This window comes from Oryctolagus cuniculus, chromosome 2 (genome assembly GCF_051225735.1).
Source record: "Oryctolagus cuniculus isolate XC-2025 breed Fujian yellow rabbit chromosome 2, ASM5122573v1, whole genome shotgun sequence".
Lineage (NCBI taxonomy): Eukaryota > Metazoa > Chordata > Mammalia > Lagomorpha > Leporidae > Oryctolagus > Oryctolagus cuniculus.
This window is the reverse complement of record NC_142868.1, coordinates 179,488,889-179,516,114: the sequence shown is the minus strand read 5'-3', so window position 1 is coordinate 179,516,114 and position 27,226 is coordinate 179,488,889. Positions and strand designations below refer to the sequence as shown.

Here is a 27,226-nt window from a genome sequence, read left to right as displayed (position 1 = left end):
GAGCCCAGGCCTGGTGGGCAATATTCAATTCCAGTGTTACTGCGATGATGCCTCTTGAAGTCTTTATCTTCGTGTCTTCTCACAGGTGTGTAACCCACAGGTGAAATGGGAGTCATGTTGGGTGGTGGCCTATGTGCCATTCGTGTCACCTCCCAGAAAACTTAAAGCTGGAGGGTCCCAGATGAAACTCGGGTTGGAATCGGAGTTCCATGGTGGCGGCTCCTTTAAGAGGCGGCTGGATTGGCAGGAGGGATCAACACCTGTCTCCTAGGAGTGGGTTCATTCTAGCTCTTTCTCACCCTTCCACCTCCTGCCAGCACCATGGGCTACCCTGAGCCACAGTGGACCTCTTTCCTTTGTAAATGATGGGCTCTCAGCTGTCTTAGCTGGCTAAGGAAGTCACCCTTGGTCATTCAGTTCCTTCCCCCCACCCCATCTGTGCCTGTAGCATCAATGGCTCAGTACATCCATTCATGCAGTTTAAAGGGGAGTCTAACCTGTTGTTTCCACTGTTCTGAAATGCCACGCGCGGTCAGACACTTCCAGGACTTGGCAGCACCTGTGCTGGTTACTGCCCCAATGGGTGAGTGCCCCTCCCCCACCAGATGTACTGTGGGCCCTGAGAGCCCAATCTCAGGGGCTGGCATTGATCAGGACCCACCCTCTGCCCAGAGATGGGGCAGGTGATAGGGGGAGCTGGGTCTGCATTCTCCCCCCACACACACACCGACCCCCTCCCCGCCTTTCCAGAACATTCTCTGCCCTCATCCCAGCACTCACTAGGCTACAACAGCACCGGACTGTTTCTTAGGCTCCAGGAGCGTCCAGCCCCCATGTTGCTCTCACAGCCCTGCCCACACCTTTCTAAGGAGCATCCCCCTTGAGGCCTCCGGTCTGTTTGCTGGTGGACCCCTAACACAGCCATAGTTCCTTGGGCAAACAGAAACACTTGCATGTTAAATCGCGCTCAATGGTGCGGAGCTGCATTCGTGCCTGGCAACTTCGTTCAGGCACAATGCAGAGCGGATGGCTTCTCATTCCCAGTGGAGTTTGCTCCTAACTTTTCAAGGCTGAAAGTGTGGGAACCGGCAGAGCCCTGGAGTTAAGGTCAAGGGAGATGGCTTCGAGTCCAGGCTCGAGCAACCACGGGCTGGGAAACCTCGGAGAGGCTGTGGCTCAGTCCAGGCCCCGGTGGCTGCTGGCCACACCCCTGCCCTGTGCTCTGTGCAAGGACAAGTGAGGCCAGGTATGTGTGAGGGCTTCACACATGGCCAGTGCTCACGTGTGTGCGACAGTGCAGCCCAGGCGAGCAGCCATTCTTGGATTCCAGTCCTCTCCCGAGATGGCCATTGGGCAAGATGGATGACCCAGCAAACTGGCAAAGGCGGGGCAGAGACCCAGAGGGCGGTGAATGAAAAGGCAGCCTCATCCCACCCCCACTTTTCTCTGCACCCAAGCCCACACCTTCTCCTTCTCTGTCTGGGGTGGCCTTTCCCCTAAGCTGGGTGATGGTGCTGAAGTTACAGACTTTCAGAGAGTGGGATACAGCAGCACCAGACCAAGCTCGTGCTGCCACTCCTGCCTCAGGGGATGTCAGGTGAAGAAACCCCGCGGGCACTCCCAACAGGTCTCTAACCCACCCAGTGATCCCCTCACCCCAGCCCGCGCCGCGAGTTCATGTTTCGTCTGCAGCCTGGAGCTGAGGCTTCCAGGAGACATACAGGCACTCAGCGTGGCCCCGTCTGGTTGGGCGCACAATAAAGGGTCCCCTCCCTTCCGGCGAGCCACAGGGCCTTTTCTAACTGGGTGACCCGGGAATGGTTTTCACGGATGGGACACGGAACTGGGCTTGGGCGCAGTGGGGGCCAGGGCACCGCCGGCTCCGGGGAGTTCAGCAGCAGCAGCGCCAGGGCGCAGGTCTGGGCGTCCGGCGCTGGGAGAACGGAAAGGTGAGGGCGCACCGCGGCACACAGGCCTCCGGGCGGGCAGAGGGAGCCCGCACGAGTGCTGGAGCAGGGGGAGGCCGGGATCAAAGCGCTCGGAGGCAGGCCAGGGCGCACCGAGGGGAGGCTTGCGACTTGCATCAGCACAGATTCCGTGATGCTCTGCAGACGTCTGGGGGCTGCGGGGCTTTACGGGAACCCACAAGAAAGGAAAGGAGCGGGGGAGCTGACGGGGCGGGGGCGGCGCAGGGCGCAAGGGTGCACTCGCCTGCCAGTGCGCTCCGGCGGCGCCTGCCCGGGGCTGGGCGCGCCCGGGACGGCAGAGGCCGCGGAGGAAGCTCCCGCTCCCCTCGCCCCGCCCCCGCCCCCCGCGTTACTGGAAGGACTGTGTGGGAGAGACCCAGAAGCACCCGGATTTTCGAGCGCAGGGTTGGGGGGAGGGCCGGGCAGCAGCCGTGGCCCAAAGGAAAACCAAAAGTGCTTCTGTTCGCGCCGCGCCGACATGCGGTTGCCCAGGGTGGGGGGCGGGCGGCCCGGCCGCGCCCCCTCCTCGCAGGCCCCCAGGACCTGGCTCTGGCGCGGGAAGGGGACTGAGAGGCGGCTGCGAAAGTGTCACGATTTCTTCTGCGCTCTGCTCCCGTCCCCACCCCCAGTTTTCTGGGTTTTGCCGCTGCCGCTGGGGAAGGGCTGATCCGTTTTGCGTCAAAGGACGGCATTTACTCAGTCCTGCTGGGAGAGGCGCGTAAACACCCCGGCAGGCCAGGACGCAGGGATAAAAAAAAAAAAAAAAAAAAAGCAAGCACCCACGGCCGGGGTGCATATCCGCCCGCCCCACACCCCTCTCCGGGACCCGCGGGCTCGGGAACTGAGCCGGGCGCGAGGCTTCAGGCCCGCCTCGCCTCGCCGCGCGCGCGTGTCCTTGGGGATGGAGCTCGGGACAAAATGTGTCTTATAGCTGTAAACAATGACCCCGAGTATTGTTCGGGATTACCGTATCTTGGGGCCCTTGGGGCGGCCAGATGCCGCCAGCCGTCCCGGAAACGCTGGCGCTTTATATAGAGAGCCCCGGGGAAGCTTGGCGTAGCCGGCTCTGTTTTTCTCGCCCACTCCCACTTTACAGAAGAGGAGGACGCAGAGGACTGGAGCTGTGCTGTTGTCGGTACAGGGCGCTTCCCAGCAGGCAAGGGCCGTGGCCTCTCTGCCCGCCTCTGGGCTGCCACTCCCAGCCCACAGGGGACCCTCGGTATAATCCCATTTGGTTCTGATGAAGACCCCGGGGGTTGCAGATGGCGCTGACTTGTGAGTTGGGTAAACCGAGGTAAAGGTGGATTTCCTAGGCCGCAATCTCAGGTTCTTGGCTAACGCGGTGCTCCTCCGGGGACGCCGCATGGTCTCTGCAGAAAGCTGTGCGCTCCCCAGCACCCCAGGGCTCGGGGTGGGAGGGTCATCAGCCCCAAGCCCTTCCTTTTACAGGGGGAAACTGAGGGCCACAGAGGTTAAGGCCTCGCCCAGGACCTCACAGCTTGTAACTAGCACCACCCGGGTGTGCGTGCTCCGAGGCCTGCGCTCTTTACCCTGCGCCCCGCCCCGCCCCGCCCAGCGAGGCGGGAAGACTCGGGAGCTCGGCCACCCGCGCCCTGAACTTCGCTCCAAAACAGCTGAAGACAGCGTTGGGGCACACCCTCTCCCTGGACTCCCTTTTCTCCTGTTTTCTTTCTTCTTCTTCTTCTTCTTCTTCTTCTTCTTTTTTTTTTTTTAAATTCCTAACAGTCTGGAGTTTGTCTCTAACGACCGATCGCTCCAGCCAGATACATTTTAATTGCCTGGCACGGAAGGCGGCCGGAATGTCTTGACTGGTTAACTTCGTCTTCAAGGTTACTCCTAACAAATTCATTGTAGGACCAAAACAATAAACACACACACACACACACACACGCACACACGCACAAAAAGGGAAGCAGTGGGCAGCCCGCCACCGAGGGGAAAAACAGGCAGGCCAGCCCCGCCCGGCGGCGCCGCGCCCCGCCAAGGCCCGGCTGCCCGGCGGCGCGGGGACCCCACGCGCCCGGGGCGGCTGCTGCACCGGGCGGCGCCGCGGAGGGCGCCGGCGACCGCGCGCGACCGCGCCCTCCCTGCGAGCGGCTCTGCGCGCCCGGCTCCCGGCCTGCCGGCGGCGCCGCACTGAGCCGCCCGTCTCGTCTTCAGGGCTGTGATTATTTTCCAAAACGCGAAGCCGAGTCCCGCGCGGCCGCTCCCGGGGCCCCGCCCCGCGCCCCTTCCCGGGGCGGGCGGTGTGGTGGGGGAGGGCGGGGGGAGGCCGTGGCGCGCTCGGGAGCGGGCGAGGGAATCCCTCTCCCTCCACGTCACCCGAAAGCGAGGAACCCCGCACTCGCGTCCTCTAACGCAAATGACCATCTTTGGCAACGTGCGCCAATGGAACAGTCCAAGGGCGCTGGGCCCGGGGGTGGGCGTGGGTGGGGAAGGCCAGGGCCGCCCGGCTCCCCCAGACCGCGCGGGCCGTCCGCACCCACGCTCGCCACCGTCTTCCTTCCTCGCGCGGGGCGTGCGGCTGGCGTCAGCGCGGCCGCGAGCCGGGGCAGGGAGGGGAGCGCTGCGCCCGCCTCCTCTCCCCTCCCGCGCCGCCTCCTCCTCCGGGGGCCTCCTCCCCACCCCGCCTCCTCGCGCGCTCCTCCCTGCAAGGTTGACGTGAGTGAATCCACATGGTACAGGGGCTGGAGAATAAAGAGTGTGGAGTTGAACTCGTGCCATTGTAGTGACTCATCTCGGGCAGAGCGCAGGGGCTCCGAGCGAACCAGCGAGCGAGCGAGCGAGCGAGCGGCGCTCCTCGGCGGGGACAGAGAGAGGGCGAGGCGCGGACGGGCGAGGCGGGCCCGTCCCGGAGCGGGCGCCGGGGCAGGGGTGCGGGCGCCGGAGCGGCTGCGCGGGGGAGCGGGGCCGCGTCCCTCTCGGCCCGGGCTCACCTGGAACCCTGCGGGCCGCTGTCCCGCGGGCGCGCTCGGGGCGGCAGGACGGGCGCACGCCGCCTCCTGCTAGTCAAGTGTCCGAGCCGCTCGGGAACTCGGGCGGCAAGTGGGCCACAGGAAGTTTATTCTCGGGCCCCTTCTCTCAAAGGAGGAAATAGAAGTTTCTCCAGGCGGGCAGCCTTTCTTTTCGTCTTTTTGGCCCTGCCTGCCATCGAGGGGAGGTCCCCAGAGCCCGCAGGCGAGGCTCGCCCGGCTCCGAGTCTTTGTTCGTTTCCGATTCTGCCGCGAGCCGTGGGTCCCGACCCGGCTCCGGCTGCGCGCGGGGGCGGGAGGGCGCGCGCAGGGGAGGGACCGAGAGCGGCGCCGACTTTTTAGAGGGAGGGACCGTGTGGACAACTGGTCTCGCGGCGCTCTCGGAGCAGGGAAGAAGTGCGGTACGAAGCGCTCGGGGGACGCGGTTCCCGGCGTGTCGCCGCCTCCCCGTCCGCGCCCGCCGCCGGGGCTGAAAGCCCGGGAGCCGAGAGCGGAGCCCGCGGCGCGGCCGGCGGACGAGCGAGCGCGCAGCAGCCGGTGCGCGGCCGCGGCGAGGGCGGGGGAAGAAGAGCACCCTGTTTCCTCTCCGGCCCCCACCGCGGATCATGTACCAGGATTATCCCGGGAACTTTGACACCTCGTCCCGGGGCAGCAGCGGCTCTCCTGCGCACGCCGAGTCCTACTCCAGCGGCGGTGGCGGCCAGCAGGTAGGTGCGGGCCCCGGGTGCACCTGGCGGCGCGGGCGGACCCCCGCCCTCTTCTCACCACCAGTGCCTCCTTGTCGCTCGCTTTCCCCTTTCTCGGCTTGGTGAGAAAATAACCTGTGCGGGCCACTGTTTTAAGTTCTGGATTTTCGTCCTGTCCTATCCCCCTCCCCCCATTTTAAACTGGAGCGGAGATTGGACTTGAAAAGCTTTCATTCACCGCACATGCTACGCAGACGGGCTCCTGGAATGGCAGCCCCCACGCCCGGGGAACCTGTTACCTCCTTCCAAGAACACCCGGTCCCCTTCCCCCTTCTGTCTCCAGGGTGGACCCACGAAAAGATCTTGGCACCCTCCGGCCGCTCGCGGCGCCCGGGGACCCTAGTCCCGTGGGGAACCCCTCTCCCTCCCGTCTTCCGTTCTGCATCCGACTTAGCTCCTTTCTCCAAGAGGTCGGGGACTCAGAAACATGGTTGTTGGGTTCCTTCAAGAGGCGAGGGTTTGCGCTGGGAATCAGGAAGGAAGAGGCCGCCTTTGATTGGAAGTGTGCCCCGCGCGGTCCCCTGGAAGGGTGGGGAGGAAGGAGCACCTTGAGGTTCTGGGGGTACCTGGAGCCAGGTGGCCAGTGGAGAGGGATGGGGGAAAGAGACATCACTTAGGACCCTGGGTGGTTCGGGAAGCAGAAAAACAACTTGTTTCTAAAGCAGCCGGACTGGTTTGCACCGGAGGGTTTGTGTCTGTTCTGTGCCTATAAATACCAGAAGGGTGCCTGTGGGGAGCCTGCCCTGAGCAGCAGCCCCCCCCCCCCGCCGGCTCTGTCCCTTGGGGGAGCTGGGTGAACGCCCCCTCCCAGGTCCACTGCCACTTGAAGCCACTTTGGTCGGCGTCTGTGGAGTCCCTAGCCAAGTTGGCTGCAGCAGGAGTCGCTGGGTAAGGCCGGGGCATTGGCCTCCGCCTCTGAAGCCAGCCAGACAGGAGGGGCTGCTGTGGGTGTGCAGGGAGGGGGGAGCGGAGCGGGGAAGGTAGAGTGGGAACAGGGCTCTCTTCTGGATCAGAGGAGGGCTCCCTCGTCCCAAAGCGATTCCTCAGACCTGCTGAGTCCCCCAAATGGCTTTTCTGGGTTCTTTCCAGGTTCCCCATAGGCACCCATAATCATTGAGGGTACACCAAGGTAATTCATGGAACATTTTATCTGAAAGATTGTTGGTTAAGTTTGCTTCCCAACTCCCTGGGTTGTTGTTGAGTTCAAATATCATTAGGGACTGGGGCCATTTATATGCCCAGTCCCTCACTCCCGGTCAACAGGGCCCCCAACAGCCCCCTCCTCACCTCCCGCTCCCCGAATCAGGAAGAGGTCTTCAGGTTGCTTCTCTGTCCCTTTGGCCAACACATGGGTGCCAGCGATCATTGAAATATTACAGCCTGTCTCGCTGCCTGGCCTCGCTCAGACCCCGGGGCCTGGATGGGAAGTCAGACCGGACATCAGTGCCCCAACTGAGTAATCTGTGTCACTAGGGCTTCGAGCCCAGGATGTGAGCCGAGGCGATTCCCTGTTTTGGAAGAAAATCAGACAGGAAACCAGTGCTAGGAAGAAGGAAGAGAAGTCCGTCCAGCAGTGTAATGGGGCCTCATTACCGAAGCAAAAAGCAGCTGTTGGCTAATTCCTGGCATGCTGTAACACATGAGGATTTTGCAATTAGCAACAACCAGTGCACGGGGTTCTCAGACGCCTGCCCGATGGGCCCGGCAGCGGGAGCGAGGCGTGTTTCAGACCAGAGCCTTGGCAAGGGAATGCTGCTTCGGCTGAGTTTCTCAGTCCGCCGCTCCTTGGCGCTTGGCGGTTGTGGGCAGGGGAGGACTTTTCCATGGTCGCCCCACTTTGAACAGAATTCTGTGGTCCCAGGGGCTGACCTCAGAGGCCTTTGTTACTTAGCAGGTCTGTACCATGACCCCACCCGATCCCAGGCTCCAGGTAACTTTATTATACACCAGATAAAACCTATAATCACTTTATTTCTCTCAGCTTCCTTTACTGGGAGACTTTCTGGCAGTAGATGGGCCTTGCTGCTTTATGGCATCACCTGGGACCAGTCAGCCCAAGACACTGCTCTGGTTTTTCTCCTTGAACAAGTGCATATTGGTTTTCCCCAGGTGTCTCTCTGGGAGGGCTGCAGTCTTCCCCATAAGTCTGTTGCTTCCCTCTCCCCCGTAGCTACCCAAGGCTGGATCTTCACACATGGCCGTGACTTCCAAAGCCAGTGGGGTTGGGGGCAGGGTGGGAGGGAGCAGACAACTCTTTGTTAAAGCTTCTGTTCTTGTAGATGGCAGGAACTTAAAGCATGAAAAATATTTCCTGTTCCAGTTGTAGTTTTAATCTCAAAGCGTGGTCATTGGTGATTTTGTTCTGTCGGTCCTGGTGGCACACACCTCCCCCTCCCGGCCTTTTTCTTTTTGTTGTTGTTGTCTCGCTCCTAACTTTCCTAGGAAAACACCTCCCAGATATATGCCCTGCTCAGCTGCTGGACGGTTGTGGAGTCAGGGCCTGGGCATTACGCAATCCAGCCGGTTACACAAACACAGGTCATTTCATAACGTGTTTTCATCAGCTGGGCCCCCTCTTAATGAAAAAGCAAAACAAAAACAAGACCCAGAACTTTTCCAAGGCTGCTATTTGTCTGTTTCTCAGATAACTTGCGAAAATAAATCAAGGGGGAAAGAGGGTGCTGTTTCCTTTTTGGAACCAAGGAATAGCAGACTACTCTCTTCTTCCTTAACCACCCTTTCCCAAGACAGACACACACGCACACACACACACGCGCACACACACACAAAATTCCCCGGAGTGAACTTTTGCCAACTGTACCAGGCTGGGACATTCCTCACATCAAAGAACTTTTACCAGAAATGACTGCCATTCCCAAGCCAGCCTCACTCACACCTCTCTAGTGCCCCCTACAGGAGGTTTTCAGAAGCACTCTCTCGGGGATGTATTTTTCCAGCCCCAGAGTGTTCACTTGGTTCGTTTTCAGAATTCTTAGGATATTTTTTTTTTCTTTTCAATTAGGGACAAATAAATGCCATCTATGGAACAGTGGCCAACTAGGAACTTCATGACTCCAAAATGAGTTTCTTGTTTTGTTTTGTTTTGCTCTAAATAAAACCAGATTGAAACAGGAGTGCTTTTTTTCTTTCCCTCCATTGGTGTCTGTGTGTTCCCTAGGATGCCAGCACGATGTTTTCAAATTCCCAAGGCTTGTTTTCTTGATGTGTTTGTGTTGGGGAGGGGGTGTCATATAGAGCTGGAGGGGAGGTGGGGGTGTAGAGTAAGGGTCTGGGTGCTTTCTTTTCTTTTGCCTTGATCTGACAGATGTTGTAGATTAGGATCAAACAAAATGTTATCCCAGGAATTTGTCTGTTCCGCTGATTCTTGGTGGTGGAAGTCAGCTCCACTTTTTCATCAAAGTGAATGGGGTGAAACAGCAGTCAAGTATTGTCTGAGTGGCCGCTGAATGTTCCTATGCCGGGCCCCGCATGCATTTCCACTCCTGTGTGAGTATTCCTGCCCGTCTCATTCTTCAGGGTGACTGGCTGGGAAGCCGGGGCGTCTGCCTCTTCCTCTCCACTGTCATAGTAGCGCCCTGGAACTAACACATCCTAATCACTGCTGGCCCTGACAAAGCCTACGCGGCCGCGGCCGTGAGTCAGGTCCGGGAGGCTCCGCGAGGCTTCTCGTTGAATGGCTCTCTAGAATTTCTTCTGAAAATCTTCCTCGTGAGGAATCTTTGTCCTCTGAAGGGTGAGTTTGATATTTGGACCTCACCAAAAGCTCTTTGGAAGCCATGACATAAAAAGTCTGGGTGGTCAGGCTGGATCCAAGGAAGCTATGTGACTCGGAGTCCTGGAGTCTGCCGGGAGAATGTCCCCCGGGACAGAGCGCCCCATAGCTGCCACCTTCGGGGCCAGCACCTACCTATGCCTCGGATTCTTTTTCTGTCTGTGAAAACAGAAATAAAGATGCTGGTTTTGAGAACGCTCACACCCTGGCTTATGAAACATAAGAAAAAGGGAGAAGCAGTGCGGGCAGGTCTCTCCCGAGCTGTGTGTGATAACTTTGGTGGCCACCACGTTTCAAAATACTGGCAGCGGCCCCGACTGAAGCGAAGCTGCCTGTGCCACCCCCACCCCGGCCCCCTGGGCCCCAGAGAGAAGACACAAAATCTTCTCCTGGGTCTGTCTCGTCTTCCCTGCTTTCCTGCAGCCCACGAGAGAGGGAGGCTGGTGTCGTTGAGAAGAGGCTGGGGGAGGCAGGGCACCCGCTGTGGTGCTTGTAATGCTGCGAGCTCTGGGGAACGGTTGGGTGCGCAGCCACGTTTCCACCCCGACGGGCGTGGCGTTCCCTCGGAGAGGAGCCGAGGGCCGTCCGGGGCAGTCCGTGAGGACTGGTTGGCTTGCCTGATGAGGGCTTTGGGCCACAGTGGCCCCTGTTCATCAGACGAGTGGAGGGAGCCCTCACTGCACCTCCGCGGGGAGGTCATGGGTGGAGGCAGCCTTGACCCTGGCCTTGTGTCTTCCCCCGAGGTCATCGTCTGGGTTGCTGTTGGAATTTTCCTTTTCCCATCATGGGACTCGAAAGCAGGGGTTCTGAAAAAGCTGCCAGTGCTTCCCTGGACACGCACAGGCAGACCTGCTTGCCTTGTGAGGCGGGGCCCAGAGTCCTCCGGGACTCCTGGCTTGCAGGCATCACTGCGGTGGAGAAGTGCCCGGCAGAGGGGCGGGCCGGGACCGCCAGCCGTCACCTCCAACTCAGCTCAACAGCCTCTGGAGCAGCTGTCTGCCCTGCGGCCTTGTGGGAGGTGGGGGCACGGACCCTCTGTCTGACACCCTGTGGCCGGAGGCCCAGGCGAGAGCCTCATTTCTAAATCCAGGGCCCTGCACTTGTCTTGAAAGAATCTTTTCTGCCATCAGCAACTGCTGGGCCGCGGGCTCTGGCTGGCGTGCTGCAGTCGGTCCTCTGTCCCTGGCCGTCTATCTCCGGGGCCATGGATGAGAGCAGCCAGGCGCTGACAGGACAGCTCCACGGCACCTTAGGGAGATCCCGGGTTCCCAAAGACCCACGGCAAGGCTCGCATGGGCTTGACCTTCAGCTCAGGGTTCAGAGACCCAAGCTGACGCGTGAGAGCCGCTTCCCTTGGCCCCGGGCACGGAGACTGTCTCCGGTCTGAGTTTTGCCTTTCTTCTTTTCTCTCCGATCCCGTCCCCTGCAACCTGAGCACTGGAGTTGACTGCTGCTTAAGGTCAGGGGTCGGCAGACTGGGGCGTTTTTGGAGTGTGTCACAGCTCCCAGGCACGCCCACCGCTTCCCTCCCCTCTGGGGCGGCTTTCACGTTCCACCAGCAGAGCTGAGTTGCGACAGAGACCCCCAGAGCCTAAAATATTTGCTGTCTGGCCCTTTCTAGCACATGTTTGACAAACTCTGCTCTGGAAGGCCCGTGGGGGCCACTTTGTCCTTTTACAGGCATTCTTGCCCACCCAGAAGTCACCAGGGTGACACAGCGAAACAAAAGCTCACAGAAGCTGCCGGGCTGCAAGGCCACCCAGAAGCCAGAGGGAAGCCAGGCAGGTCCTGGGTTACCTCCGCATGCCCCCTCACTCCCAACACACCCCTGGCACTGCAGCGGCGGTGTTAAAACACACAGCCCTACTGCCCGCAGCTGGGCCGCTGTCTCTTGCCTACTGCTTGGTGGTCTCTGGTTCCTAAAAAGGCAGTGAGGACCTGTGGCTGGTTCCTGGGCCTGTTGGTGTGGCAGGAGGCCAGGCTCACTGCTGGGACCCCAGACTCCTAGCCCCACCTCTTCTCTCCTACCCCGGTGTGGCGCTCTGGATACCTTCTGGGTGCGGGCAAGACCCACCACCTGATGTAACTGGGACTTGGCAGGCTCCTCTCAGAGACAAAAGCCTCCTTTATCAGAGCCCCAGGCCCCTCTGCGGCTGGGCCATTGTTTTCCTTGCAGCATGGAGTGGCTGCATTATCCAGATGGCTTTACCTCCTGTCTGAAACAAGGTGTGCGTGCTTGCGTGCAAGTTTCCGAGGCAGTCATTACCTCCTGCCTTGTTTTTATTGCTGTCTTGTTTTGTCTAGACCAAGCCATGGCTGCAAGGAACCTGGCTGGTGTGTGCTGCGGAGCACGTTGTGGGCCGAGGGGCACCCACTTAGCCCCAAAGGGTTTCAACCTCCCAGCTTCGCCCCAGGTTTTTTGCTTGCTTCTCCAAGCTGCCATGGGAAGTTGTTAGTTTATTAGTTGGAATGAGGGGTGCATTTCCCCAGGTGCAGCTGTCAGCAGCCCCATGGTGGTGGAGTCCCACGACGCCATTGTGCTGGGTAGCTGTGGTGTACTCCGAATCAGACCCTGGCTTGGGCTGGAGAGAAGCGGGGTGAAGGAGCTGGAGCGCCCCAGGAGTGGGAGGCTGGTGAGTGTCCCTGTGCCACCCACACTGCATAGGCAGGCCGTGTAATGACGAGGCCGCTGCTGGTGGCGACGATGACGGTGGCGGTGCCGCCTTCTCCACCCTGGCTGCCCATTAGAATCTCCTTGTGAGTTTTTAAAAATACCTTGATCCGAACGCCGTCCCAAATGGGTTATCTTGGAATTGTAATGGCAAAACTCCAACATGATTTTTTTTTTTTTTAACAAGCTCCTGGGAACAGTTTAGGGCACTGCCAGGGCGACACCCACCTGTGCGCTCCCGGGCCTGTGATTACAAGTAGCTGCTCATTTAATCCTCAACGCAGCGTGCTGACAGCTCCCAGTTAGGACCGCCCCTGCCATCCCGAAATGGAGTCTTCAGTGGTTTGCCCAGGGCAAAGCAGTTGATGGCTAAGCCAGACCAGGCTCAGACCCAGCCTCCTGGCTGCAGGGCGGTGCCGGCTCCTGGCTGCTCTGCGCGCCCCAGCCCCCTCACCGCCCAGGCTCGCTCTTGCACTTCTCCGGGAAGGTTATTTCCCGCTCGGGCCCTTCCTTGTCTGCAGCAGCCTACCCCCCTTCACGTGCTCAGGCCCACGCCCGGCTGCCACCTTTCAGTCAGCTCCTGGGAAAAAGCCCGGCTGTCTTGGCATTCAGAGGGGCAGTGCTCCTCGCAGAACCCCAGAATCCAGTGCCCTGGCTAACCTCCTTCAGAGAATCCCAGAATCCATTGCAGTAGGTAACCTTCCTCATGGAATCCCAGAATCCATTGCTCTGAGCAACTAGGTCTCCCTATAGAATCCCAGAATCCATTGCCCTGGGTAACCTCCTTCACAGAATCCCAGAAGCCATCGCTCTGGGCAGCTCTCCTCACGGAATTCCCGGAATCTATTGTCTGGGATAACTTTCCTCCTGGAATCCCAGAATTCATGGTGCCTGTCAGCTCTTTCCACTGAATGCCCCTGACTGGAGGCCCCACAGCATTCTGGGAGGTGAGGCAGCCACATCCCACTGCCCAGAGTGGAGTTAGGTGGGAGGCAGGGGATGAGTGGGGAAGGGTCCCCAGCTCTGTCCGCCTCTGTGAGGTGGTCCAGGTGTGTGTGTGTGACTTAAGTCACACGGCAGGAACACAGACGCTGTCACCAGAGGTGACGCCAGTGGCGGCGGCAGCTGTGGTTGCTACACCTGAATGGGGGAGGGGCACTGTGGCATTCCTGCCGATGACCGGGGGCTTCCACTGGGGGCAGCCCGTGGGGCCCCCTTGGCAGGGGCGACCTGTCGCTCCGTGCTTGCCCTTTGTCAGGATGAACTGGGTTTGAGTCCTGAGCCCCGTGCTTATTCGCAGTGTGGCCTTGATAAGTTACTTAATCTAAGCCTCAATTTCAGCCTCTAAAATGGAGATAGTGATCGTTCTTACCTCAGAGGGAGAATTAGTGAGATAATCCAGGTTAGCCAGTAACAAAGGAATCATCCGAGGAGGAGGGCTCACCTGGCTTCCTAGGGGGGCTTCTCCCTGAAGAGCTGGGCGGGAGGGGGGGCTTCCCTTCTTCCCCCTTCTCTCACTTTCCGGTAGCTGCCTCGGAGAAAGGTCAAGCCCAGTGCCGAGGAGCACGGCCCATTTTAGTTTTTGTACTCTGTCATCATCTTATATTTTAAATAGATTGCTTCCTGCCGTGTGTGTGCGCCACAGAGCTCTGCAGCGTGGTCTGAGCAGGAATTAAGGGACAGGGAGAAAGTTCTGGACTCGCAGCACCGCAGTTTCCCACAGCCACATCTGGGAGCGCGGACAGACAGAGCTGCAGAGAGGTGGCGAGACAGACGCAGCCCGGCTGCCCCAGGCGAGGCGCCAGTGAAGGGGCAGCGCCAGCCTGCCAATGCCAGTACCTTCTAGTCTCGTCGGATAGAGGGTACCTTTTCACAGACTCGACCTTGCCCACGAGGGGCCATAGCCCCTCCTTGACCCTTTCAAAGGGGACAAAAGCAGCTGGTTTGCTCCTTGGTGAACTTGGTTGCTCCTCAGTGAACTTGGTTGCTCCTCAGTAGCCAGCGTGAGAATCTCAAGGTGTCCTGAGCCGGTGTCCTGGGACCAATGGGCAGGTGACTCAGGCCCAAGGGCCTCATTTTGCAGATGTACATTCTGGCGGGCTTCGAGAGGGCCTGCTGGGGGCAAGCCGCTAGGGAGCGATGTGTCCCAGAAGTCAGCCGCGGTATGGTGGCATCCTCACTGAGCCACCTGGCAACAGCGTCCACAGGACTATGGTCCAGGAGAGGATCGGACAGGAGGCGCCAGGAACCATTAAGGTCCCCTTGACTCGTGGACGTGCCAGACTTGTCGAGGGAAGCTCCCTGGGCTCCTGGCCTTGCCCACTCGGCACTGACCATGCTTCCTGTGGGCTTTTCTTCTCCTGGCCTGCTCAGTATCTGGTGGCTCAATCCTATTTTTTTGTTCCTGTTGCAGAAGTTCCGGGTAGATATGCCTGGCTCGGGCAGTGCCTTCATCCCCACCATCAACGCCATCACCACCAGCCAGGACCTGCAGTGGATGGTGCAGCCCACGGTGATCACCTCCATGTCCAACCCCTACCCTCGCTCGCACCCCTACAGCCCCCTGCCGGGCTTGGCCTCGGTCCCCGGACACATGGCCCTCCCGAGACCCGGCGTGATCAAGACCATTGGCACCACCGTGGGCCGCAGGAGGAGAGATGAGCAGGTACAGCTTCGCCGGCAGGCAGGAGGGGGCTCATGAATGCGGAATGTTCTTCTGCAGATGGGTGGTAGCGGGGTGAAAGTTCTGGAAGCACCAGGGAGCCCAGGGGATGAGGATCGTCCTTGCAGTCGGATCTGGAGGCCCGGGAGTCGGGCCTGCCCTGTCATCTCACCCGTGTCCCTTTGAGTCTCTGAGTCTGCATTTCCTTCTCTGAAAAAGTGGGTTCCGGGTCCCTGCTGCTCCCGTGTGACCATGAGCACGTTGCACGTGTAAGGTGTCCCGCAGTGAGAATGTCGCTGGTCCTTGGCAGAGGGGCCGTGCTGGAAGCAGCCCGTGAACCCTGGCTGGGGCACTTCTGGACTGGCCCTCAGCTGCCTCTGGCGTCTGGCGCAGGCGAGCCACCCCACAGACTCACGGGGTCAGACCCTGGGCTGGTTCTGCTCCCAGGCTCCCAGGCTCCCATGTTCTTCCTCAGGGTCCCAGGCTTGTGACTTGAAGCAGGAGCCCCTTTCAAGTGTCTGGAATTCGGGGACTGAAATCCATGGCCTCTGGGGCCGTAGGAATCCATCCAGCCGCTCTAGCTGGCAGGCCAGGGGGCGGGAGGGGTCGGATGGCAGCCCTTCCTTTTCCAGAGGGGCTTAGCTTGGACAAGGAGTTAATCTGGCTGGGAGGGAAGCCAGAGCATGGCGGGGCCTCTGCCCTTTCGACAGCACCCACCATCACTCAGAAGGCAATGGGCTGTCTGTCTCCACGGGGATCCATAGCAGCCGAGCCTCTGGGCCCCAGAAACCGCAGCCAGACTTGTGTGTGACTCCACCAAGGAGGGAGCGAGGCCTTTAAGGCCCCTGGCTGTCCCCTTCATAAACGATGCAGCCCAGGCTCAGGCCCGTAGCTGCTTGCACTCCGCTGGCCAACAAGTGTGGGAGTCTGGAGGGAAACCTGGTTCCCAGGACTCCCTGTGCAGTGCTCTCCCTGCAAGGCCATACCATGTGGGCTCAGGGAAGGGAACATATTTTAGCAGTGGGATCCCCCTTGAAATGAAACGTGATTGGCCCTCGAGAACCACCGTAGTTCAGTGTGAGAAGCCCTTACCGTTTCAACCCCTGTCCATCTCCACCCTGGGCTCCCGGTGGATAATGGGAGCACCAGAGCCAGTAGTGTCCAGGAAACCTAGAGTTACAGGGACGGCTGCTGCCAGGAACCGGGCGCTCTGTCAGCCCTGCTCCTCCCAGGACTAAGCTGGGCCTTGTGTCCACTGCACGTGGGCTTGCTCTGTTCCTGCCCAGGGAGAGTCTAGCAGCCCCTCACTGTCGCCTTCTGAAATCACAGTGACAAATACTGCAGGAGCAGTGACCGTGGTGCCCTTATAAATATGCTTCCTCCAGGTGCGAAGCTTTCTAGTGACTCCGCCGGAGGTAGAGCCAGGCTTCTAAGGGCCTCTTGTGAGCTAGCAGGAGGCCCCGAACCCTCTGCCTTCTCTTTGGAAATTTGGATTTGGAAGGGACTTGGAGCCCATCTCCTGTAATTTTCCTCCCTGCACCCATTGTGTAGATATGGACACTGAGGCCCCCGAAGCAGCAGGGTCCTGTCCAGAGTGGCACGGTGAGCTGGCAGCAGCGGCAGGACTGGAATCCACCTCTTCTGTCTTCCAGCCCCGTGGTTTCCCTACCACACCGCTGAGGCGTGCCCTAATACAATCTGTCTGGAGAGTTTCCTTCCTTTCTTGGGAGGGAGGGAGAGGGCATTTTATCCCCATCCACTAGGAGTTGGGACGATCACCCGGAAGCTTTAAGGACGCCTAGCGTGGCGTCCCAGAGCCTTGGGGACTCGGGTCCTGGCCCTCAGGTCCTTTCTCTGCAACTTCCTCCTTCCCCACCTCGCCCTGGGGCGGGGCCTCCCAGGGCTGGGAGAGGAGGGCGTGTGTGGTTTGTGGGTGGGTCTGCAGCGGTGCTGACACACTCGGGCTGCAGCCACGCTGATCTCGCTGCCCCCCCTCTTTCCTATGTCACTGGGGAGACACCTCCAGGCCAGGTGGGCGCTGGGCAGAGCTGTCCGGACGCAGCCCCGGGGGAAGGAGGGCTGCAGGTGGACCAGGGCTGGCCCTTCTTTTCTGCTCCTGAGTCAGGGCTCTGCAGGGCTGCCTGGGCCTGCGGGGGCCCCCCACCCAGCCCTCTGCAAGGCCACTCGGCTCTGCCGGTGACTCCCGTGGGCGCCCGTTGGACAGGTTTAGGCTCAGCAAGTGTTCAGGGCCTGGCCAAGTGGCCCCGTGACCTCAGCTGGGCCATGGGTCAGGGCAGACGTACGAGGGACGGTCCTCTTTGATGCTGTGCCCTGCTCTGCTATTCAGGGCATGGCAGCCACAGACTGCAGAGCTGCAGGGAGTGGGCACTTGGGCCTGGGCCCAGCCATGACAGTGCCTCTAGCTTTCCCCCCGTGTGTCCTTTGAGGTGGGACCCAGGTCTTACTCCTCCTGGGATCTAAGCTCCCCCTACAGCACAAAGTAGGTGTGCGGTCAGTGTCTGGTGACTACACGGGGTGCTCTTTCCTTTGGCCTGGCTTTCTGCTTAGGCCCACAGCCATTTCCTTGTGTCACCTCTGCCTGCCGGGGACTTTGAGGTCACAGCTCTAGAAGCACCCCTCTGAGCTCTTGCCTTGGGGGCTGAGTTTGGAGTCCCCTAACCGGCCTCCTTGCAAGGAGCTGGCCCAAAGCTGTTAGCGAATCTTGCTTTGGTTCAAACGTAAATTCCCAGCCCCTAGAACTGTGTCTGTTGCATGAATGGATGTGGTGGCAGCACGATTTAACACTTGGGGGATCCTCCCTCTCTTGCACATCCTGTCCAGCCTAACACTGTGCCAGGTACACCCAGGGGTCCGAGGGTGAATGGAGAGCAGCTGGCACCCCAGGGCTGGCAGAGGAAGTCGAGAGTTGGAGCAGTATGCCAACCCCCCCCCCCCCGGCAGCTCTTACCTGTGTGGGGACTCTGGGGCCCAGCTCTTTAACCAAATGGGGATAATGAGGCTTCCCAGAGCAGGCGGAGTGCTGCGGAGGAGTAATTAGCTGGGTTTGGATAAAGCTGCGTGCTGGGGCGGGGTGGGGGGCAGCTGGGAGAGCTGGAGGGGACCCAGGGAAGCATTCTGGCTCCTTGTCTCAGGATCAAGGCTGGCGTGACACCTGCTGCCATTCTGTCTCGGCCTGTGAGTCCCTGACCCCCCTATTGCTGCCTTGTCCCCCCTTAAAACACGGCCCATCACCCTCCTGGGCAGATTCCGGTCACGGACCCCCTCCCCACCCCCACCCCAGCCCCAGGCAGCCAGACCGCAGGACCTGTGAGCCTGGCACCCTCTTTCTGCCCTCCGAAGTTCTGGAAGGGCTTCTTGCCTGACTTAAAACTATAAGGGGATTTCAAAAAGTTCGTGGAAAAATGAAATGAAAACATAGGTTTGTTTGGGTGCAAATAACTCTGAAATCCCTGCGTGGTTTTTCCACAATAGACCCAGGTATGGTTCTGTTTTTTTAAATACCATGGAACATTTATCCCACTCTAATCGTGGTCCTTGACCTTGGCCTCTAGCTGTCCCCTGAAGAGGAAGAGAAGCGTCGGATCCGCAGGGAGAGGAACAAGTTGGCCGCAGCTAAGTGCCGGAACCGACGCCGGGAGCTGACAGAGAAGCTGCAGGCGGTGAGAAGCTCTGGGGGGTGGGGTGGGAGCACCTTGGGTGGGCTGGAGCCCCAGGGTGCCGGCCTCCCAGCCCTCGCCTTGCGCACAAGTGCCCCACGGATGACTCACTGGAGATAGAACATTCCTTCCTTTGAGCACATGGGTCAGTGCTGGGCTGATTGAACAGAAATCTGGTCTTGGCCAGTGGTTGGGCCTCGAGAGAACTGGACAGCCTTCCTGGGCTCACACCTTCTCCACCGAGGCCTGAGGTCTCCTGCTCCCAGAACTGCAGGGGCTTCTGGGAAGGGCATGGCAGAGGGTGCTGGTATCACCAGTCCCTGGGAGCCAGGGCAAGTCCAGGCCTGCCCCCTCCAGGGCTACTTCCCAAGGCCCCAGCCACCCCAGTACCTGTTGCCAGCAAGGGTGGCACACTCTGGCTCAAGCCCTCTGGTTTAGGTGGGGGTGGAGGCCCTTGATGGAACCTGTGGCGGCCAAGTTGTATTTTCTTAGGGTTTTCCCATGTCCTCCTCTTTCATGAATGAAGCTGGAGCCATGCCCTTGGTACTTCATTCTGCCCTTGTGAGTCACCCCTGCTGCCCAACTGCCTGGACCTGGGGAGGAGCTGAGAGAGGCAGTCAGCCTGTGTCCTCCCTCCCGGTGACCGGCCAGGATAGGGCCAGGGAGACCTCACTGCTGGCACTTCCCTGTCCATCCTGCAGCCTGGCCCCTGGGTGTTGGCTGTGTGCTGTGTGAGCTCTGTGCTCTGTCCCCAGGGCAGGTGTCCACCCCCCGCCCCGGGATTCGCTCTGCACAGGCAAAGCCCTCCCCATGCCCCTGACCTTCCCCCGGCCCCGTGTGTCCGCGAGGGCTCTTCGGACCACCAGCTCCAGATGAGTCCTGCCCCCTCCGCTGCCCAGGGCCCTCTCCTGCACCCTCCCCTCCTCCTGGGAGCCACACACCCTCCCCTCCCCACGCCCCCCCCCCCCTCCACGCCCTGCCCCAGCCACCTAGGCCCCTGAGCCACATCCTCCACAGGAAGCCTCTCGGCGGCACATGACATTTGTCAGACCCTTGAGACCAATGGAAACTTTTTTTTTTTCACTCCGGAATATGCTGTGCTCTGGCTCGCAGAGCTCTTGCCCGCGCCGCCTCATCTGTGAGCAGGAATCCACGCTAGGGAAAAAGTGGGCAGGAGGCTGGGGACACACACCTGCTCCCCTCCCACCGCCGCCCGCCACGTGCACTGGCTGGCGTCTGCTTCCCTGGTTAGTGTGAAAGAAGGGGGCTGGAGTCCTGGCCGTGACTCTGGCATCCTCACAGTCCCTCGAAGCCTGTCGGAAGCTACAGCAAAAATAGAGGAGGGGCTGTACAGATTCCCCCAGGCACTGGCTGAGCCCCCCTCCCCTTTTATAATTGCTTATTTATTTGAAAGAAATTGAGGTCGTCCTTCCACTGGTTCATTCCCCAAATGACCACAGTGGCTGGGGCTGCGCTAGTCCAAAGCCAGGAGCCTGGAACTCCCATCTGGGTCTCCCACGTGAGTGCAGGGGCCCAAGCACTTGGGCCATCTTCTGCTGCTTTCCCAGGCGCATTAGCAGGGAGCCGGAGTGGAAGCAGAGCAGCCGGGGACTTGAACCAGTGCTCTGGTGGGGGATGCTGGCATCGCAGGCAGTGGCTTAACCTGCGGGGCCACGATGCTGGCCCTGGCTGAGCAGTTCTCAGAAGCCGGGCACTGCCTAGGCTCTGTGGGACAGGAGTAGGCAGGATGACGCCTGCTCCCCCATGCCGCTGAGTGTGTCCCTGGTGAGCGGGCATGGGCTCGAGGCAGCCGTAGAGGAGACAGGCAGGGCTGAATGCTGGCTTCCTTCCTGCATGGACCCTGGGCTCAGACACTGGGACTCAGATCTGGGCTGCCCTACCTGCTACCTTGGGTAGATCACTAAACCTCCCTGAGCCTCGGTGTTCCCCTCTGTGAAATGGGTTGATGATAACACGAACTTCCAAAGACTACGGGAGCACTGGATGAAACTCCCTGAAATGCTCAATGCTGTGCCTGATGCCGTGACAACAGCCACAACTGTAGGTTCACCCCTCCTCCCAGCAGGCTTTGCTCCTGCGGAATTAAAGGGAATCTGAGCCTCCACGTGACTCACAACCAGCGGGGTCTGTGGCCAGAGGTGTGAGCTGGCTGGGTTTCCCTCCGTGGCCCCCCCAGCCCCCGGGGCCCTAGGGTGCTGTCTCTCACCTCTCTCTCTCCCTCCCCCACCCCCAGGAGACAGAGGAGTTGGAGGAGGAGAAGTCAGGCCTGCAGAAAGAGATCGCCGAGCTGCAGAAGGAGAAAGAGAGGCTGGAGTTCATGTTGGTGGCCCACGGCCCGGTGTGCAAGGTGAGCCCGGAGGAGCGCCGCTCGCCCCCCGCCACCGCACTGCCGCCCATGCGCAGTGGGGGCGGCGCGGTGGGCGCCGTGGTGGTGAAGCAAGAGCCCCTGGAAGAGGACAGCCCCTCGTCGTCTGCGGCGGGGCTGGACAAGGCCCAGCGCTCGGTCATCAAGCCCATCAGCATCGCGGGGGGCTTCTACGGCGAGGAGCCCCTGCACACCCCCATCGTGGTGACCTCCACTCCCGCCATCACCCCGGGCACTTCGAACCTCGTCTTCACCTACCCCAGCGTCCTGGAGCAGGAGTCGCCCGCATCGCCCTCCGAGTCCTGCTCCAAGGCGCACCGCAGGAGCAGTAGTAGCGGGGACCAGTCCTCGGACTCCTTGAACTCCCCGACTCTGCTGGCCCTGTAACCCAGCCGCCTCTCCCGCCAGCTCCAGAGGGGCCCTCAGCACCACCGCCTCCCCAGGGACCAGCACCTTGAAGCCTCTGGGGCCGCGAGGACCAGAGTGGGCTCTGCTGGGGAGCTGCCCGGCTCTGCTGGACAGCTGGGACCCCGGCTGGGGCGGCACGGGGCGGAGGTGGGGACGTGGTCAGTCTCTGGGAGGCCACGGGGCCTCCCTGTCCTGCGTCTTGCAAGCAAATCCTGTTTCTTGAAAGGCCTCGGAGAACCTGGCCTGCGGACTGGGCGACACCGGCTTCCGAGGAGCCTGAAGCTGTCCCCTTGAAACCACGCTGCGCTTCCCGCCCTGCCAAGCATGCGCAGTGCCTTTTGGGTCCTCCTTCCCCCACCTCCGTGTCAATTTCGCTCCCTCCTGGTTTTATTTTTTTTTTTTAATCGAGTTTGCCACGACATTTCATCCGGGTGGTCTGAGTAGTGACTCTTGTTTCTGGACATGGGGCAGCAAATGACTCCTGCGCTGGGGCGGACTGTGCAGAAGGGGACGGTCAAGTGCAATACGGAACCCTCGGTCCCCCGACGCTCCCAGGCGCGCCGGCATCTCCGAAACCAGCGGTGGGGCTCCCTGGGCTCGCGAGGGGGAGCCCCCTTCCTTCACTGGCAACCTCCTGGCCCTCGGAGCAGCGGCACAGCCGGAAGACAGGGTGTGAGAGAGACAGCCGGGACACAGGTTGGGTTTGCCAAGCGCCTAATTACCAGGCCAGGAATAGTGCCAACAAAGCCACCCGGGTGTCCTAGCCAGCTTCCCCTCCCCTGTGTCTTGAGCAGGGTGTCCCCTGTAATTACTGCCTCGCCACTCTGCCCCTGGACCCTCGTCCCTGCCTAGGCACGGCACAGCACTCCAAGTCCCTGCGTGCCTCCGCCCTTCTCCTCAGGGTGACGCCACCCACGGAGACTTAATGAGCGTGGCCTGGACCCTCCCCAGACTGCGGCTGGGCCACTCCTCCCCAGGCCTCATGGAGGAGGAGCCCCTGCAGGCACAGTGGATGGAAAGACCGGGTGAGCTGGGAGGCCGCCACTGGGGTGCACCTACAGCCGCAGCCCCAGGCCCGCTTGGCCCCTCAGCAAGGCATTGGCCTCTTCTGCCCTCTGCTGTCTTCTGTCACCTATGGACCAAGTGCTTTCTCTCTGCACACCCCCTGCCCCCCACCCCAGCGCATGCTTCTGGCCCAGGCAGCAAGCTGAGAGCAGCCATCGCCTGGGTTATGGCTTAGGTGCCATTCCTGGTTGGCTGGCAGATCTTCCCGGCTGCTGCAGTTGGAGCTGGGAGGTATTGCTTCCCACGGGGGGACAGCCGCCCCTTCCCACAGGTGTAGGAGGCCCGGGAGGGCCCCCACCCCAACTTCTAGCAAGAGCACAGCTCCGTGGGGTCTTCTCACCCCCCCACCCCGAGCCTTTGCTCCCCAGGGCATGGCTCCCGGGGAGCATCCTGTCAGGGCAGTGACACATGGCCTGGGCTGTGGCTCTGGTTAGCTGTGGCCTCTGCAGGGCCACACTATGAGGGGGCACTCTGCCCGTGGTGACTGTGTCTGCCATCTAAAATGAGACATCCATGTCATGGAAACCAAACCCAGTCAGGGTAGAATCCCCCAGTTTTCTGGAGCAAAGCAGGGACACCTTCACACACCTGTTCCCTTTTTTGCACACTGAGGCCACGTGTGCTATTCACTGTTTAATTCCATTGCCTGCTTCCATGCCCCAGACACACAGCATGGACAATCAAACCCCTGCCCCACAGCCCGGTAGGTCTGCAAGGATCAGCCATGCAGAGAGGAGAGATGATGAGGGGGTTTGTTCAGAATACTTAAAAATGTGCTGCGTGACATTCCTTGGTGGTGGTACCACCCTCGGGGTCTCCCAGCCGCTCTGCAAAGGGGTGCTCCTAAAAGGACTGGGCCATTGGGTTTCTGGCTTCAGATGAATCGAAGAAGCACAAGGCAGCCAGGAGTAGCAGGAGACAGGCAGGCAAAGAAAACGGGGTGCACTCGGCTCTGAGAGGTTTACCCCTCTCCGGGGCTGCTTGTAGCCAAGTGCGAGCTCTTCGCTTTCTTGCGCATGTAGATATTTCTTAAATGAAGCTGCTTCCTAGTCTGTCATTTCCAAAAGCCCCTTTATGTCCCGTTTGGTGCCGCCCGGATCCCAGTGTGGGCTATGGTCTGTGACTCGGGGTCAGGCGGGACATTCCTGAGAGTTCAGATCTCAGGCTATGTTAGCCCTGGGACCAGCAGGAGGCCAAACCCGGCCAATCCACGCGGCTTCCCAGCTGCGCTCCCTTTCAATACCCCCCGGCTTTGTCTCTGGAAGCTGTTTGGCTTTCCCGAAGCAAGAGGTTATGTGGGGAAGGCTGAATATTCAGAGAGAGCGCCTCAGTTTCCTTCTTCCTGGCTTGCTCCCGGAGTTCTCCCTCCCGCAGCCACTCGCTCCAGAGTCACCAGGCCCCAGCCTGCCGCTCCCTCCTCCAGGGCTGCCGCTCTGGGGTGCTGGGCCGAGGGACTGCTCTGCTTCCCCGGGTCCCCAGCCCCGCGGCAGCTGGTGCAGACTCCCGATGGGCTGCGGGCAGCTCTGGGACGACAGAGGGCAGGGCTCCTTGACCGGCTGGTGTGAATGGCACAGTGCTCTGGGCCACCTGGAACCTCTGGCTCGGCAGACGGACAAGTTCTGGCACAGGAGAGGCAGGTGATTCCAGGTGAAGCTTAGGAAATGGCCTGAGCCAACTCCAAGTGCGGAGCGGGGCGGGCGGGAGGCCAGGTGTGTCTACTAGGACCAGTCCCGAGCATCCCAAAGCCAAGGGCCGTGGGGCGGCTGCTGCTTTCTCAGGCTTTGCAGGGAGGAGTCTCAGCTCCCACTGCACTCCCGGGGTCGGGGAGGGCGAGGCGGTTGACTGTCCCGAACGCTGAGACTCTTCTGTCCCCCTGATGGCCTGCAGTGCCCCTTGTAGTCTCACCTTTCTCCCCGTCAGATGTGCGTGGCCCTCTAGGAAGGAGAAGAGTACGCACCTCCCACAGGCACTAGGTTAGGCACTTTTCTACACTCTACCCCAGGAGGGGAGGGAGGGAGGAGATACCCCTTAGGCCCCGAGCAATGGAAAAGCAAAGCACTTGGAGGCAAGAAGCTCTTCCTTCCAAGGTTCGAGGTAAGACTGCCTTCGGTCTGATGTTTGCTGTCAAAGCCCCCCCCCCCCCCCCCCCCGCCACCGCCACCTCCGACCTTGTCCCCCTGTGCTCCTCCACACCCCTTGGACTGGTGGAGGGGTGCGCTGTGTCCTTAGAGACTTTGTGGACCAATAGGATATGTGGTGTTGTGTACCTTTCTTCTTAACACTTAAGTAAAGGGTCTTGCTGCGTTCTGCTTGTTCAGTCATCTTGGCCTTCATCTTAAAAGCCAGCATCTCACTATTTATTGGCAAGGTGGAGTGTGTGTGCGTGTGTGTGTGCGCGCGCGTGTGTGTGCGCGTGTGCATGTGTGTGTATTTCCAGGTGTGCCTGCAATCTCCTGAAGTTTTTTAAAAGGAAACCCAGTCATCCCACTACTAATCTCTCATCTTCTCGTGTGTCTGATGTTTCGGCCATACATCAACAAAGGGTTTTAACTTTCCAACGCTGACAACATGTTCAAGAGGGGCTGGGTCAAATTTTGAGGGGGGGCATGGAGAGGGAGGGGAGAAGAAATTGACATTTATTATTTATTTTAAATGTTTACATCTTTATGTTGTTCCAAGCCTGAATAGAAACATATAGCATTAAAATACTCCATTCTTATCTCTCTCTTTCACTTCCTTGTTTTTTTTTTTTTTAATTTAGGATAATGATGCTTTTTTGTTTCTACAGTGATTTGTGAGTTGTGCTGTATAAACTGTATAAAAAAGTTCTGTTTTGAAAGACAGTTTGTCATTCCTCTGGGGACAGTGGTCGCTGAGAAATCTACATTGTTAGTAAACACCAGGCAAGATCCTGTTCTATTCCTCAAAATGGATTTTCTCTGTGTGATTCAAGGTTTATTCCATTAATTTTAGTTTGCAGTCAGTTGAGTTTGAGGAAGAAAATAGTTGACGTTGTATAAAGACTAGGTATCAGGGTGTTTTCTGCAGTGGGAGATGTATATATAGTATTTTGGTATATAGTGGACAATGATAAGCTTTGTGCACCTGTATTTGAGATATGTCAATGACGTGAAGTCTGCTATGAGACCCTGGAGGCAAGCGAGTTGTACAAGGTTCCTATAACTCTATGGGGGGAATTTAATTACCTTTCTGGGCACCTTTTTCCTATTTTTTTTTTTTTAAGTAATGGTGAAATGGTCCCATCGTGGAGTCTCCTAAACAGAGCTCTCCAGACAGGACATGAGCTCAAAATCTTTGTATAGTTTTGCAAATTGAAGAGTAGCTCTCTCGGAAGCATCTCCGCAGTGTTTCGTTGTTGTTTTGTTCTGTCGTTTTACTGTATGTAATACAAGCCTACAGTATTTGCACTAAAGAAAGCTTGTTAGCAAAAGCTTGCTGCTATGGAAGAAAGAACATATTAAACTTTTTTTCCCCCTTGCGTTTTTTGTTGTTTGTTTGTTGTTGTTGTTGTTAGCTTTTCCACTTTCTGTTGAGTAGCATTTTGTAGAATAAAATGAATTAAGATGGAAGAGTCTCTCGTGGTTGGTTTATTCCATCCTTTCTTCCCGTCTGGTCTTGGTGAGTACAGCTGGTTTCTTCCGCTGGGACCTGGGGGTGGGTTCAGGGGAGGGCTCGCCCGGAACCTCTTTCTGCACGAGACAAGGGCTGCGGCCGGCCGGCGCAGGGGCGCACCAGCCCCCACCTCCCTCTTTGTCTCTGTCCCCTACTTCTCAGGGCCTAATTCACAGCCAGCTGTCAACTACTGCCAGGGCGTCAGCTATAAAAGTTGAAGGTGCTGTCCCTTCCTGGTTGTCTTTTGTTTGAACAGGTTGACTTTACAAACCCCGACATCTTCAAAGAACCCATGATGAAATGGGTCATGAAGGCCACCATGGTGGTCAGGAGGGGGCTCTGGACACACCGAGGCAGGCATGGGAGCAGGGGCTTCGCAGCTCCACACTTCTGGGATTGTCAGGCGAAGAGCTCTCAGAAGTGTCGGCCCAGGCCCCCTTGTCCTATAGGCCAGGAAGCCTGGGGGACGTCTCTCCCGGGGTGTCCTTTCCTCATAGTGTAAATGGCAGGGGGTCAGTAAATGCCTGCAGGACGAGGACTCGTCCTGGAAATGAGACCCCTTGCTCTAACGCGCTTTAGGTCAGCGCAGGTGCAGGCCCTGCTCTTTGGAGGAACCAAGAGCATTGGCTTGGGAGTGAGAGGAGCCCTGACTCTGGGCTCGCCTCCACTACTCACCAGCTGTTGAAGCTTGGGAAAAGCATTTTCAGCTCTGAGCCCTGGTTTCCTCCCCTGTAAAGAGGCAGCGTGATGAGAGCCTCACAAGAACACCCACGAAGGGGGAGATAACAATAGTGCCCCCTTCCCTGCTGAGTGGGCCCCGTTGGGTCTCAGACTGGCCTCTTTGCCCTCCGTGTTGCAATGGCGCCCGCCCTTTCTTGAAGTGTTTCCTTGTGGTGCAAACGTCAAGGAGGCAGGTGCCGGACTGCTCGGGCCCCACTCCAGCCCCTGCTTCTCTGGGCTGCGGGGCTTGGGCTGTCTGGAGAGAAACAGGCGATCGCGTTCCCAGGCTTGCCTCTCATGCCCGGGGGCTTCCATATTTTTCATCATCCAAATCCACTGTGCTTCCATTCCCACCTCTTCACCCATGTGGCAATTGGAGGGTTCCACGCGGGTGCGGCCCTTGCTCCTGGGAGGCACAAGCTGCTTTGTGCGTCTGTAAACGCCTTAAAAGCATCCAGACAGCCTTCGAGTCTGTTCCTGAGGAGAGCAGTGGGGGGTAGTGACC

General features: G+C 59.2%; 1 protein-coding gene across 3 annotated transcripts; it reads left to right on the top strand.

The window, feature by feature from the left end:
• FOSL2 (FOS like 2, AP-1 transcription factor subunit) lies at positions 1-25,958 on the top strand. 3 transcript variants are annotated; one of them, XM_089326619.1, is made up of 4 exons: positions 1-85; positions 14,584-14,835; positions 18,405-18,512; positions 20,764-25,958. In XM_089326619.1, exons 2-4 carry the CDS (start codon positions 14,599-14,601, stop codon positions 21,280-21,282), a joined length of 864 nt encoding a protein of 287 aa, XP_089182745.1. In that variant the 5' UTR covers positions 1-85; positions 14,584-14,598; the 3' UTR covers positions 21,283-25,958. The 3 variants fall into 3 exon arrangements, with proteins under 3 accessions (XP_089182745.1, XP_051699016.1, XP_002709989.1); XM_051843056.3 differs by lacking the exon at positions 1-85 and adding an exon at positions 1,803-1,949; XM_002709943.6 differs by lacking the exon at positions 1-85 and adding an exon at positions 4,691-5,667.
• The last annotated feature ends 1,268 nt before the right edge of the window (positions 25,959-27,226 follow it).

Coding starts and splice junctions, on each gene's coding strand:
- FOSL2 (XM_051843056.3), top strand. CDS start 1,818: ATGGTTTTCACGGATGGGACACGGAACTGGGCTTGGGCGCAGTGGGGG. Junction 1,950..14,583: donor GGCGCTGGGAGAACGGAAAG/GTGAGGGCGCAC, acceptor TTCCTGTTGCAG/AAGTTCCGGGTAGATATGCC. Junction 14,836..18,404: donor GCAGGAGGAGAGATGAGCAG/GTACAGCTTCGC, acceptor CTTGGCCTCTAG/CTGTCCCCTGAAGAGGAAGA.